This window comes from Cynoglossus semilaevis, chromosome 11, assembly GCF_000523025.1.
Source record: "Cynoglossus semilaevis isolate Cse_v1.0 chromosome 11, Cse_v1.0, whole genome shotgun sequence".
NCBI lineage: Eukaryota > Metazoa > Chordata > Actinopteri > Pleuronectiformes > Cynoglossidae > Cynoglossus > Cynoglossus semilaevis.
The window spans coordinates 17,012,965-17,027,111 of record NC_024317.1 but is presented as its reverse complement, the minus strand read 5'-3'; the positions used below and the strand labels follow the sequence as shown (position 1 = coordinate 17,027,111).

General features: G+C 40.0%; 1 protein-coding gene across 3 annotated transcripts in view; it reads right to left on the bottom strand.

The window, feature by feature from the left end:
• The window catches only part of epha8 (eph receptor A8), an 85,816-nt gene that overhangs the window by 6,398 nt on the left and 65,271 nt on the right, over positions 1-14,147 (bottom strand). For 2 of the 3 annotated variants that reach the window (XM_025059894.1, XM_017036719.2), the window contains 9 exons: positions 13,083-13,232; positions 12,073-12,388; positions 7,147-7,302; positions 6,494-6,919; positions 4,290-4,414; positions 3,001-3,163; positions 2,226-2,358; positions 477-544; positions 87-212 (listed from right to left, as the gene is read on the bottom strand). In XM_025059894.1, the coding sequence (XP_024915662.1) occupies positions 87-212; positions 477-544; positions 2,226-2,358; positions 3,001-3,163; positions 4,290-4,414; positions 6,494-6,919; positions 7,147-7,302; positions 12,073-12,388; positions 13,083-13,232 (1,663 nt within the window). The remainder of the gene's footprint in view (positions 1-86; positions 213-476; positions 545-2,225; positions 2,359-3,000; positions 3,164-4,289; positions 4,415-6,493; positions 6,920-7,146; positions 7,303-12,072; positions 12,389-13,082; positions 13,233-14,147) is intronic. The other variant, XM_008321024.3, reaches the window with a different exon arrangement.

The window sequence follows — 14,147 nt, the reverse complement described above, 5'->3', positions numbered from 1 at the left end:
TAAAACAAACACCAGTTCAAGTTAGCGACTTGCATGTTTTCTGTGAAGCCAAATGCTCCATGTTCATGTGTGAGTCTAGATTATACCTGAACCGATAATTTTCTCTATTTTGATCCTGGAAGCTTCAATTTCTCTGGCAAACTCATGAACTGCTTGGCAGGGGTCTTCGTATGTGTGAGGGTCAATGTAGAACCTTCCGTCAGGAAAGGACACTAGGACAGAAAAACAACATAATCAGTCAGGGAAACTTCAGAGATTCTGATTCTTTAACACTGGTGTGTGGAGGAAAGGTTAATGTGAGGAAAAGAAGTAGGTTGTAGAAAGATGGAGAGGAAGAGAGAGAGAGACGGGGGGGTCGGAGTATTAGTCATGTGGGAGCGTAATGACTCAGCAGGATGAAAAATGTTTGCCTGTCAATGAACTTTAATGAGATCCAACCCATTATTTGTAATAATTAAAGACTGGGTCAAACATACCATGACCATTCTGATAATGCATCTTTTCTTCGTCCGAGTCCTGGAAGGCTTTGCTGTAGCCACAGTGTCTGTACAAACCACACCGACACACACATGCACACAACCATCCGAACACACACACATGCACACACATAAATCCGGGTGAATATAGGACAATAAACATCTGAGCTATCAAACGGTTACAGTGGCACATCTATTATTTATATATTGTTGATAATAATTCATCACCTGCAGTTTCGTGAGGAAACAGCAGATTTTTGGTTTTGCAGCGTCAGCATAATGAAAAGGCTGATTGTGTCTTAGTGCTACAGTACAGACCTGCTGTCGCAATTTTAAAAACCCCTGAAAGGGGAATTTCTGATGACCTATACTGTACTATACCACCTACTGTCAATAGAGTGCATTATTTAAAAACAAACACCCGACCAGGTTGGTCTTCAGCCCCAGGTGCTCTCCAACATAGACTGTCAAAGTACAGTATACTCCGTAGGTCTACAAAAAACTATTTTTGCAAGTAATTGAAGAACAAAGTAAGAAGTATTCCTTATATTATACGCAGCACTGCGTTTACAAAGGTGTTAAGTACTCCTTAATGCCAGAGTTCACTCGACCAAAATATTGTCTAAATAAAAGTGTTACATTTTATTTCTCAGGTTATGGAGGGTAAAGTGGTGAGTTGGGTTTTTATGTCCCTGTGAAGTTCTCCACTGTGGGATGAAGAAGGACTCCTTATCTTCTCTACATTATCCATTCGACTCCACCTCCTCTCAGGGCATTCAAAGACCGTGGGACATGTCACAACCACTGGAGCTAACATTAAACTCAGCAACACAAAGGAAAAGCATCTGCAACTGTTTCACTCTCCTCATGTGTGAACGTGAAAAAACATCAAATCACAGTGGTCTAACACTACACTAATATTGTCTATTTCCTCTTCAACAAATATTTGGACAATTGTCTGTATGCATTCAAAGTTTGTTTAGAGCAACTGTCAATAATTGGATTTTTGTTGTTACAGATTTATATAATCTGTAAATTGTAAAGATGGATTTCTAAAGTGCCCGTATCAGACACCGCTGCTGGTTCTGGTTTCAGAACGTGTCACTGACGATGATGTTCAGATCAAACATGATGTTTTTGTGATTTGTTACTTTTGAATTTAAATATTTTCTCCATCTGCACAAAGGCAACAAAAGCACATTAAATTCAACGTGTTGTGTGTGGTTAACATTTATGAACAGTGATTACTCAGCAGACAGACCGTCTCTCTCTTCATAGCCAATCAAAATTCAATTGGTGCTGTCACATAAAATGACCAACAACAACTGCTGCAGGTGCTGCTAATGTGAAACTTACAATAAATTGACTCAGACATTTTATTTGCATGGCGTATTAAAACTGATAGTCGTTCCCTGGACTTCTTTTTTTTTTAAACCCCTGATTATGAAAAAATGTAATAGGAAATAAAATATCAGTAAAACACATTACAATCATGAAATAAATAAAACTATGTCCAAATATTTGGCATATAAATAAAAACCTTCTTCTCACTGTTCTTATCAGACTTTAAAAACATGCAGATTTTTAAACGTTAATTCAACTTAAGTTTGAATTTCTTACAATCTAGGACCAAGTCATTACTCAGTCATACTAGATTTGAACATTTCTTTCTTTCAGTGGAGTGAAAGAGGAAAATAAACAACACAAGAAGAGACACGGTAGAGTAGTGTAAAAAAGTGTTCCACACACAGCAGCGATGGGTAGTGTGGTAAAGTGTAGCCTTGCCGTTTCCTGCAGATGAAGATAACCAGAAAAGCAACCAAGCCAGAAACGAGGGCCATGCAGATCCAGACGATGGTCATGGTGTTGTGGCGCGGGGGAGCTGCGGACACAGGGAGGACAGACACACCGTCAGTTCTGTTCACAGGGATTTATTTAGATCATCAACAAAATCAATTTCACAGCAGTATCTTCCGAACTGTAAACATCGGAAGAATTATTTTCAACCTACTTTGGTAGAAAAAGGGGTGAGACAGATTAGAGAACAGACCTGTTAGAAACCCTCAACCTGAAAACCAGAGCTCCTTTCCTGACTCTCAGCATGAGAACGGACATCACTCTCACCCTACAATCACACAGACAATTTAAGCATGCATTCCCATGGCCTGGAGACAACCAGGCACCATGTGCACACCATGCTGGTCGCAAGATGGTTACATAAACTTCTCAGCATGTCGGCTGTTAGGGAGTAAGGAGTCCTCTTGTTTTCTTAGCAGGAAACGTAGATCAGGGCAACAGAGGATGGAGCACTGTTAACATGAAGATCAGTGGTTTCCAAATGCATTTGAACTTAGTCCACGCTGTGCAGTCTGGCTTGGAGGAGTATTTTTTGCTCTCCAAACTATTTTTGTTTCTGCCTTTTCTCCTCCACTCTATTAAAACCTGGCAGCAGCTGTGGGGCAGGGAAACGCACATCTCTGTCTATGGTTGATCCACATGCACACAAACACACAAATTCACACACCAGCTTTCCCCGTCTGAATCTCCACATTCTGGCTGAAGCGTCCACAGCCGGCTGACGTTCTGGCTCGGACCTGAAAGATGTACTTGGTGCCCGGCTTCAGCCCAGACACCAGGGCACTTGTATTTTTAGATTTCAGAGTGGAGTAATTCTGCTCTTCGTTGTCCTGTAAGAGAAACAAGACACGTTCAAGGATTAGCTGTGAGAAAATTGGAAATACGAACTCTGTGCTTCACATCTGCAGGTAAATATAGTGGTTCCAGACCAGAGATCTACAAAGTACTGACATTTTACACTCTAGTAAGAGTACTTGAGTGTAAAACAGACTCTAGTAAAGTATTAGAAATGATTTACCCTTCTAGTCTCTTGTGATAACAAAAATTTAAAAAGAATCCACACACGCCAGTATTAATGTTCTTCTTTTCTTAGCTAACAGCACAGTTCAAATGTTTTTACTCAGCAATAACAGCGGTTTATTATCCTTCAATCTTTAGACACCAGAATATTTGTTCATAACAACAGTCAGGTTCAGTCAAATGATCAGGTTTCCATTTTCATTAATATTATTTTATTTCAAGTTTAATCTTGTTTCTTTCCCTCTTCAAAAATTAAGACACTCTCTAAGTTTAGAAGTCAAAGAACTTTAACAGCAGGATCAGAGGATAACTTCATTATCAACTCTTCTCTTCAGCTAATCTGCTAAAGCTGCCCCTGTGGTTGCGGCTCAGTGATTGTTTAGCAACAGAAACCCAACAAATGCACAAAACAAAGCACTCCCTCAGTGTGGTAGATTAAAAATCAGAAGGAAAAAAAATCCTCCTTTAAAACTCTCTGTGGGTGTTTGTCTGAATGGCTCCCTGTACGGCTGCTCACTCCCAAGGTTTTATCAATGACTCTTTGGTAGGTGAGGAGCTATAGTAGCAATCTCACAAAATAAACAAACAAACAAAAACAAAAATCTGAAAACTCGGCAACACAACTTTTGAGATTTATTTAGAATCAGCAAACACGGTGTCTGGGACTGATGCAGCAGGGTCAGAAAAACACACAAATGATTTGGAGTGAATGAATGTAGACGTGACAAGAGCAGATGGTAGAGTATTAACCATTTCAATAACTAATGAAAAACACAAACTAATATAGCAGTAAAACAGAGTAAATGGCCTCTGCATTAATGAGCCCTCCCCAGTCACTCCTCCAACAACATAACAGTGGACAGGTGATTAAATCGACATTTTCAGCTGCAGTCTGTAATTCAACAAACGACACCTGTAGATGAAGAAACGAGTTACCTTTTCATAGAATTTGACGTCGTACTCCAGGATGACTCCGTTAGGCTGGTTGGGTTCGTGCCATAGGAGAGTCACACTGTTCTGACTGGTGTTTTCCTGGCGAAGAGCTAACACTTCAGAAGGAGCTGCGAGGAAAGAGAAGAAGGCCTTCGATTTGTTAACATGTAATGATCAAATGAGCTAACATAAAAAACCCTGCAGTTTTGCGTCTCATTTACTTGACCTATTGATCTTTGTCCAAAATACGTCAGTGATTGTCAGTGTGGGGTTCTACCATAGCTGATTGGCCAATAACGTTGCTGATTTACTCGTCAATTTTACTATTTTTTAGTCATATTTTAAACATTTCCTGCCTTATATATTTATACATAGTTAAGATTTCAAATCCAAACGGTCAGAATTTAGAATGTAAATGAACGTGGACTTCTTTGGTCAGTATGGAGCTCATACTGTAGGTGCTGGGAGTTTCCAGTGTACATGACAATGGCAGCTGTTCTGTCCAGTCCACATGGGAGAAAAAACTGATGTGTTTTCATTTTCAGCACATGCTGTTGAGACAGCAAATACTGTAGTTCGAAGACTGTGTTTTTGACAGTAAACTGACAGGGGACCAGGAACGAGAGAAGGATGTGTGATCATCCGCAAAGGCCTGATGCACAAATACAAAATAATGTGGGAGTTGGCCAGCAGCAATACCATGTCACTTAAATAAGAAGAAAATATTTTCCATTGCATGGAGGACTTCATGTCTGATTTGACACAATATGTAAATACTGTGCTCAGAGTTTCACCACTGAATGTTGGAATACCAGCCACATGTTTTGTTCTACTGTATCTAATTGTGGTGTTCTTCAGTTTTATTTATTCAGCAGGTTTATTTTTAGAATGTAATTGTTGTCAGAGACTGATCCATCGCTGATCCACTCTTGATTCACAGTTTAAATATAACAGGACAGTGCTGCTCATATGGAAAGTGACTAACTGGTCAAAATATGTTTTTTTTAAGTTACAATAAAGACATTGACAGAAAAGGAGATGAAAAAAACCCTTGCTGAATTTTAAATATTTCCACAGTAATCAAGTTAATCATTAAATGTAGCAGCTTGTGTTTTTTAATAGACAAATTCAGTTATTGAATATATGAATATAAACATATATACAGGAATACAAGATGATTAAGTGTGATTCTAAATGTGTGTGTGTGTGTGTGTGTGAGAGAGAGAGAGAAAGACAACAATAACATTGTAATTCTGCCCTCATGTCCACTCATGTGACCCATTCATCTGCAGCTCACAGTCAGCTGTCCAGCTGGCTGCCTGTCTAAAAACCAGAGCAAATTCTGTTCTGTTAATTACTTTTTTGTTAAAATTGCATAGAACAACAACAAAACAAAATATTTTTTAATTGAATTGAATTGAATTTTTCAGATGACATTTGAAAGTCTTAAATGACAGGTGGTGATGTCATAGATTACCACTTCTACAGACAACGACAGGTTTTGTAGCTCTGGACACAACAACACGTCTTTTCTAAGTCTGACGTCACTGTAGACACACGAGGCGTTCACACCTCAGTCACCTCTGGTGCTTTTTAGTGTCAATTTGTTTATAGAAATGTAGAAAAAGTGCTTCACACTTTAGACTTCTGTGAAAGTTGTTGAAAAATGTAAACTAAACAACTAGAATGTATTTTCAGTTGGTTGTGTTGAACAGAGTGAATTGTTGTGTCTTTGTTGTTAATATAATTTATTTTTTCCTTCATTAGTGTTTTAGAAAAAAAATTGAAAACTAATGAGACAACAGTTTTAGTTGAAGAATTGTTATTTGATACAAAACAATCTGCTTCGTTTTAGATTTAAATAGCCTTAATGGTAAAAAGAGAGAGAGAGAGAGAGAGAGAATGGCTGTGAGCATTTTCCTGCTTGACGTCTTGACTGTGGTCTGAGTGGAGCTCCACACACAGGCCCATAACCCCATTACCCACAGAGCTGTGTCATCTACATAACACAGCTTTCCAGTTCATTGCATATTTATTGAAACCCGACATCACAGACTGTTGACAGTGGCTCTGGTATTGGCCAGATCACAAACCACAATACTCTTATTCACATGGGATTTTTAAAAAGTGCTACGAGGACGGCGAGCCCAGGGACAGCCACACGTCTCCGTCCTGTCGTAAATGAACATGCATGCTTTGAAACTCACCTGCCTGATTAGTTGTGATGTTGACTGTAACATATGGTGACACTTCATTGCTCAGGTGCGTCACTGCATTTATTGCCATGATGCGGAATGAGTAGTTGGTGTGGGCCACTAGGTTGAGCACCGTCACCCAAGGCTCTGTCAGCCCACTCTGTCGAGGTATAAATTTAACTGCTGCAGTGCCTGAACGTTCCACTATTGCTCCTCCACCTGCCCCAATACTCGCCGCTCCACCAGCCTTTCCTCCACTTGTGGCTCCTGGGGAGGATGTGCAGTCCTCACAGGGCCCTCCTTCCCTAGAGCATTTTTGACAAAAAACACTGTACTGCAGGTCACTGCGACCTCCAGTATCCAGAGGACGATCCCATTCTAAGTTCACAGATGTCCCATTGACCGAGGAAATGACATTTACAGGAGCAGATGGAGGGCCTGGAGAAAATGAAGATGGCCGTTTGAGCAGAGATTGGAGTAATGTCTGACAGTGTAAATTGTATTCTTCAGGCTTGGATAAGTTTAGCACATACACAATAAAACATTGCACATTAATTAGCTGCTGTGGGTTGAGCGAGTGTGTTTGTTTATACATGCCTTTGGACTACTTCGAAGTGTTCTTGCCTGTGGTATTAGGTGATCTTGTGTTGCATGCGTTTGCTTACGGGAGCATGGAGCTGCTGCTGTGTCTTCTGCCGTTCTGTAGTAATTGGAGTCACAGGGGCAGGAAAGGGCGGCTCTGGTTTCTGAGTGGCTGTGCTGGGGACATTTACCACACAGACCATCACCTGCACTGGGCTTATAGAAACCAACCTCACAGGCTGCAGAGAAGAGAGAGAGAGAGAGAGAGAAACTGAAGAAATCCAGTTTTCAGGTGAGGTCTGAGTAGTCCCACTAATTAGGTTAATAAGAAGCTCTTATTAAGAACAAGCACGGACACGCAATCACACCCGATGGTAACCTGTGCATTTCATACTGCCGCGCTTTTCGCAAATCTAGGTTATCTTTACCAAATGAATGTATAATTACAGGGCTGAAACCTCAGAGACTGAGGAGCAGAGCAGATGAAAGCACTCATTTCTAGTCAGATTTGGCTGAAAAGGCTGTGCACTGTTGATACTCCCTGTGAGACCTTCAGAATCCAGACTGTGTTTCAACCCTATTCAGCTTCTTCAATATACATTCACTTTTAACTCTGCACTGATTAATAATGGAGAGGCTCTGATAAATATATTCTCTTTCAGCCCTGTTAACAGGCTCTGGCTCTGGCTCTGGTAAATGGGCCAGGGTTTAACCTCATATAGACTCAGACGGCAACAGCAGACACAAACATATACATATGGTGCCGTTCCTTATAGGCTTTTCAACAGTGTCGATGTGCATATACATATGGTGCCGTTCCTTATAGTTAGGCTTTTCAACAGTGTCGATGTCTTGAGATAAAGTTTTTATTTATATTTATTAAAAATGTAAAGGGTTTTTGGTTCATGATAAACAAAGATGTTAAAGAAAAGACACGTAATATTGGATAACCACTATAAAAAAAACAAACATAATGTTTTCTACAGTACTGCTGATGCAGTTTGAGCTGTTTGAGAAGATCGGTAAACCAACTGATTGACTTAATGTCCATGTTATACAAACATATGGAGAATATCAAAACTATCAGGGGCTCAGATTACTATATCTGTTTGACTTTTTATATCACGTAAATCAGTGGTTCTCCAACTTTTTCTACTCTGTACCACCTGAGAAAACACTAGAGAGCGCCTGCGTACCACTTGTGGTACATGTACCACAGTTTGAGAACCACTGAGGTAAATAATTATTTACTATTGTTTACATAGGACCTTATAGACACAGACCATTATTCCCTGAAACAAGTGTGTGACAGAAGAAATTCAGCCCAATGTTTCCACTGGTGGAATCAGAATGACAGACTTACAGCTAAGGCTCTGGGGTTTATTCTCTGCCTGTAACAGTCTCTCCGACTGTAATCTGTATATTATAGTGTTGTATGTTTACTCCTGTCCTCTCTTTCTAGCCTCGTCTTTTTTCTTTTCCCTCTGCTGTCTCGCCAATTTTCCCCATCTACTCTTTGCCGAGGCAGACGGCGACACTCTGAGTCTGGATCTGTTCATCTTCCTGTTAAACGTTGCATATGCAGAATGTTTGCTCAGTGAGGGATTTATTTGGATTTTATTATGTGTGATGCTTATTCTACTTTACTTTATGTTGTTACCATAATCTCAGTGTAACACTGACTGTATCTACAGTATATCAATATAGACGTATTTGTCCTGTTGTGTGGGGTTTTCAGGAGGATATTTTCATTTCAAATGTGTCAAACACAAATGTGTGTTGTGAATTTGGGCTACATAAATAAAATTGTGTGTAAGTGTTATTGTATTTGTAAAGTTATAAATCCAGGAACACAGAGAACGGGTGGTTCCGGAGACTTTTTTCTTTTTTTTTTCATTGTGACACGTAGGTGGCAGATCTAAGACGACAGGTGCAGGATCCTGTTGTGGCTCAAATAAACCCTGACAATTACACACATGTATATAACATGTAGGCCAAATGCACATTAAATGATATTATTATTATTATACAATTATTATATTATTATATTTATATCATATTTTTGTTTCCTATTATTTGCTTCATTTTTTAAAGATGACCCACAATGACTGTACTGACATATTTTTTACCACAGTGAAATCTATTCCACCTGATCATTTATCAGTTGATCCCAGTTTCACAATATTTTAGCTCACCACATGGAAAATGACAAACTAAATAAATTGCTTATAAAACAAGAAGGACATCTCACAACATTCCAAGAACATTTAGAGGATGGGAAAATATTCATTTGCATGTCGGAAAAACGATCAACCACGGCAGATTTTGCTGAAGTAAGAAGACTAAAGAATTCTACACGTGTAGACTTCCAGATAACCGTACGGTATAAGTGCCTTTTGTGAGAAATCTGTAATTTAAAGCGGAAAAATGTCTACGTGTGTGTGTGCGACCTCTTGTGCATTTGCCTGAGTTGCCTCTCGTGTCAGTACCTGTCAATGGAGCCGATGTGCTGCGAGAGAATTTGAATTACAATGAATCTTGTTTCATTCCTTGTACAAGAAGGTAAATAAAAACAGGGCTTTAATCTGAAGACAGCAGGAAGGCGTCGTACAGGTCTTAAATACACCTCAGCTGCGTTTGTGAAAGCTCACATTTTGCATAGTGTGCAAAACGTTAAAAAAAAAAAAAATCCACCACAAGTATAAGCTTTTTACAAACCAAACAGGGAGATTACAGAAGTAGAGAAAAATAACCCTATAAAATCACACACTCTATTTGTTAACACTTTTCCCATGATGCAACAGTGAAACAGAAGGCTACTCTTCTTACATTTAACAAAAAAATAAAAAAATGACAGAGTCATTCTGCACGGATCAATATTATTACCTGAGCTGTTAGCTGTAGCTGTTGATGAATGTAATCATCACAAACCAGTTTAACGCCACACTCAGCCACACAACCAGTGTCCTAGACCTGGGGAGGCGTTGACCTTGTGAAGAAAGTGTGCAATCGCCATCATTTAGTGACAGAGCTAGCTCAAGGCTCCTCTGCTGGGTCCCCAGGGATAACATGAAGCCCTTAACTAACCGCTGAAACTGTACAAATGATAGATGAATGTGTCAGCAAGATCAGCAGCGGAAATGGGACATCGTCCACCATGTCTCTCCTTTTCCAAGAGAAGTTTTAAGTTTGAAGCTGTTTTCATGCTTTTGTTTCTCTCTTGCTGACGCTGTCCCCTACAGGTTCCATCAGGGTCGGTACCTGTTTCCACCAGCAGCTGAGACACACTCAGCCTACTTGTCGCACCTCGGTCTTATTTTTATTTTTTGAAAACAAAAACCCAAATTTGGTTTTCAAAATTGAGATGAGGTGGATCTTTGCTTTCAAGATATATATATATATATATATATATATATATATATGTGTATATATATATATTACTTGTATATATATATATAAATATATATATATACACATTATATATATATATATATATTAATAGTTAAATTAGTAATTAACTCTTGGCCTGGACAAAAGGTGGAGCAGGTGTCTGAGTCTTTCAACATTACAGCTGTGACACCGCCGACAGAAGCCACGCGGTGGTTGAGACCAGATATTAAGTGTGTGTGTGTGTGAGTGTGTGTGTGAGAGTGAAAGGGGGAGAGAGAGAGAGAGAGGGCTGGATGAACCGGCTGAGCTGAATAAATGTGACCTGCAAAAGTGTTTGTATCTCCTATCAGTGTGTCTTCGATTGTTCTCACTGTGCACGGCATTTGAGCTCCTTCTTTAGAGTCAAGCCAATACATTCTTTGTGCTATTGTAAACACACACACACACACACACACACAAGCGCACACAGTCACACATGCACTCAGTGTTTTGATATAAACTTGAGTTGACGAGGTATTCAGTCAACCACTCCAGTCCTCTCACTCTGTCTCCATCTTTCATTGCCTTCCACTCCTGACCTTTTTAACAGCATGTCACGCAACCATGAGCACTCCTACACACACACACACACACACACACACACATACACACATACATGACCATTCCGTGCATTGAGGCAAAGGTCTGCACCTACTCCCATTTACATTCATGTCTTATTCTCTCCCATCCCTTGGCTCAAGCTGTCTTCTTCTTCTTACTGTCCCGTGCCCGACCCTCTCTTTGTCTTGTTTGGTCTCGTGACATCGTGACTGGGGCTCATTTGGTTAGGGTGAATTAGCAGAGTGAACCAGTCTAAACCTAATAGTTTATGAAGGACAGCAGAGAAAATAAGGATCTTTTTGAAAGATTGAAAGAAACAAGAAGTTACCTGTGTGTAGATATAAATATATGTCTCTATCAATATACCTGTGGCTGATATACTGTACATTTGTGTACATTGTACATATAAACTCTGTGTGTAATAAAATATATATATATATACATATATATAGAAGGGCTTGGTGATATCTTGATATTTTAATATATATATGGATATATATAACCTGGGACAATATTTCTTGTATTGATTTACTGCTGTTAATTTTGTGTTAAAATAATATATGGACGTCAAGTTTGCACCTATTCTCCTCTCCCTCCGTCCCTTCACACACACACACAGCCCTTCAGTGAGTTCTTTCAGCGCCTACTGTGAGTGTTTCTTGCGTTCTAGCGTAGATATTATTGAAGCAGGGCTGCAGCTGTGGGACTGACACCCTGGCTCCATCTTCAGCTGTTGGAGCTTCAAAATACATATTATCTATGTTTTAGCAGATGAGAGGTCAATAACGGAAGAACAGAATGGGGCTGAAGTTGTTGAAGTTGTATTGAAACTTGGTTTAAAAACTTTAGTTCAGAGTTTTGTTTAATGACAAATAAATATTACATTCAGTTGGATGTAAATATGTCTGCTCCTTTGTTTGTTTCACATTTAGCTTTTTTCCAATTCATCCTAATCAAAAACATGAAAAGCCCCATAGTTCAAAGCTGAAGAGCCCAGAAATACCCCACAGTCAACTCACCCACGCACGAGTCTCTGTGCTCTTCAAATCCAGCCGAGCACACACACCTCCCAATAGGGACCAGCCACTCTCCCTCTGCGCTGCAGTACATCTTGGGCGTGTCTCTTTCTTCAGCATGGTCCACACACTGCCCTCTGACCTCCACTAGTGAGGAAGAGTCGGCACCGGTGACCACGTCAGTGAACACAGCCAGGTTACGGCTCACGCCCACGCAGCGTTTGTAGTACACCCGGATGGAAGTGAGAGCGATGCAGGCGCCGATGTCTTGGAAGGCCAGGTAAAAACCTCGCTTGTTCAACGGGCCCACACCACGTATCTGCAGGAAGACAACAGCGAGCGCTTTAAGATCTGACACGTGACACGACAAAACAACAGTGAGCCCTCGTCCATTGTGTTAAATATATTTAAAATTATATTGATTACATATAACATACAACTGTAACAGGCTAAAAAGATGGTAAACAAAGAAACCGAGTGGAATTTATGATGAGAGCAGACTGTGATGTCACTGTGATGTCACTGTGATGTCACTGTGATGTCACTCATAAACAATCAGACAGTTAGCTAGCAACTGGAAAAGTGAACAAATGTTGGTTATTATCGTGTCATGTCATTCATATATTTTGTGAAAGATTATAACACAGTAGACAATTTTGTAAACATCAAGGCAATGATTGACTGCATTATTAAAAAAAAAAAGTTGTTTACAGCAGCTGCCTGTTTTGAACAGCAGGCTAACATCCAGCAGTTTCCTCGCTGAAATCTCCTACATATATGAATCAGGCTCATTGGCTTTTGGTAAAAGTCTGGGGCTCAGCACCAATAATGTGAGCATGTAAATCACTCAGTGACTTTAATAAATTCAATGGGAAAGAAACGAGGCTCATAACTCCATGCTGCTCTATGCCCTCTGTAATAGGTATTGTAAGTGTAGTAGGTATATTTACCTGACAGATATTGCTTTTCGAGCCTATGAGCCTAAATTCTGTATTAAATGTAGTAGAAAATACCTCGGTGTTGAGTTTAAGCCGGCGTACTCCCAGGTCCACCCCTGTGAAGCTCTCATCCGCTGCAATGGTGTCAATCTTAATGAAATGGTTCTCCCGTATCGTGGAGCCCACTGGTCTGTCAGACTCATAGTAGTACATATTAAATGTTTCCTGTAAAACAATAAAGACCCATTAGGATTCAATTAAATACTCTGTTATTGGCAGAACATGAAGTACTACAACAAGTACTCTGGTTTGAGGCATAAATCATACAGTGGTCTTTAATGCTGTGTCTTTTTATAATATGAGAAAAGTGAGACAGGTCTCATTCAAATCAGCTGAAGAAGTCACCAGCATTTCCAGGTACACAGTCTTGTGATATGTTGACTCAGATCTTCACATTTCTATGTAATTCCAAACACCCTCGGTGATGTCCAGATCAGGGCCCTCTGGGAGCCATATTAGCACTTTCAGGACTGCTTGTCCTTCTTTAGTCTAAAGATAGTACTAAATGATACCAGCTGTGGGTCTCGGATCAGAATAAATTTGGGTCCAATCAGAAAACGCTCTGGTGGTGAGCTCACCCCCAGGTTTAAAATGAGCAGCAGCTTCTTCTACAGTACTTGTTGTTTCAGATGATCAACATCACAGCAGATTATCTTCGTCCATCTAATCAAACGTCCCTGTCTCCTCTCCTCTCTACTTGTTGTTTCAGATGATCAACATCAGGGGTCATCACAGCATATTATCTTCCTCCATCTAATCAAACGTCCCCGTCTCCTCTACTCTACTCCTCTCTTACAACATCCAGAAATCTTCTTCTTCTTTTCCAACTCCTTTATAAACGTCCCTTGTCCAGACCATGTCCATCTTGCCTCTCCAACTGATCAACCTTAACTGTCCAACTGATCTGCTCTTGTGTGATCCTATCCACTCTAGTGACTCCAAGTTAAAATCACAGTATTTCTGTTCCTCTGTGGATCAGTGTTAAAGAAGTCAGATGATGGAGGAATGATCCAACCGCGGTGCAGCCTTATGATTTCAGTGTTCTCATGAACACCTGGAGGATGTCCCATTTCCCGACAG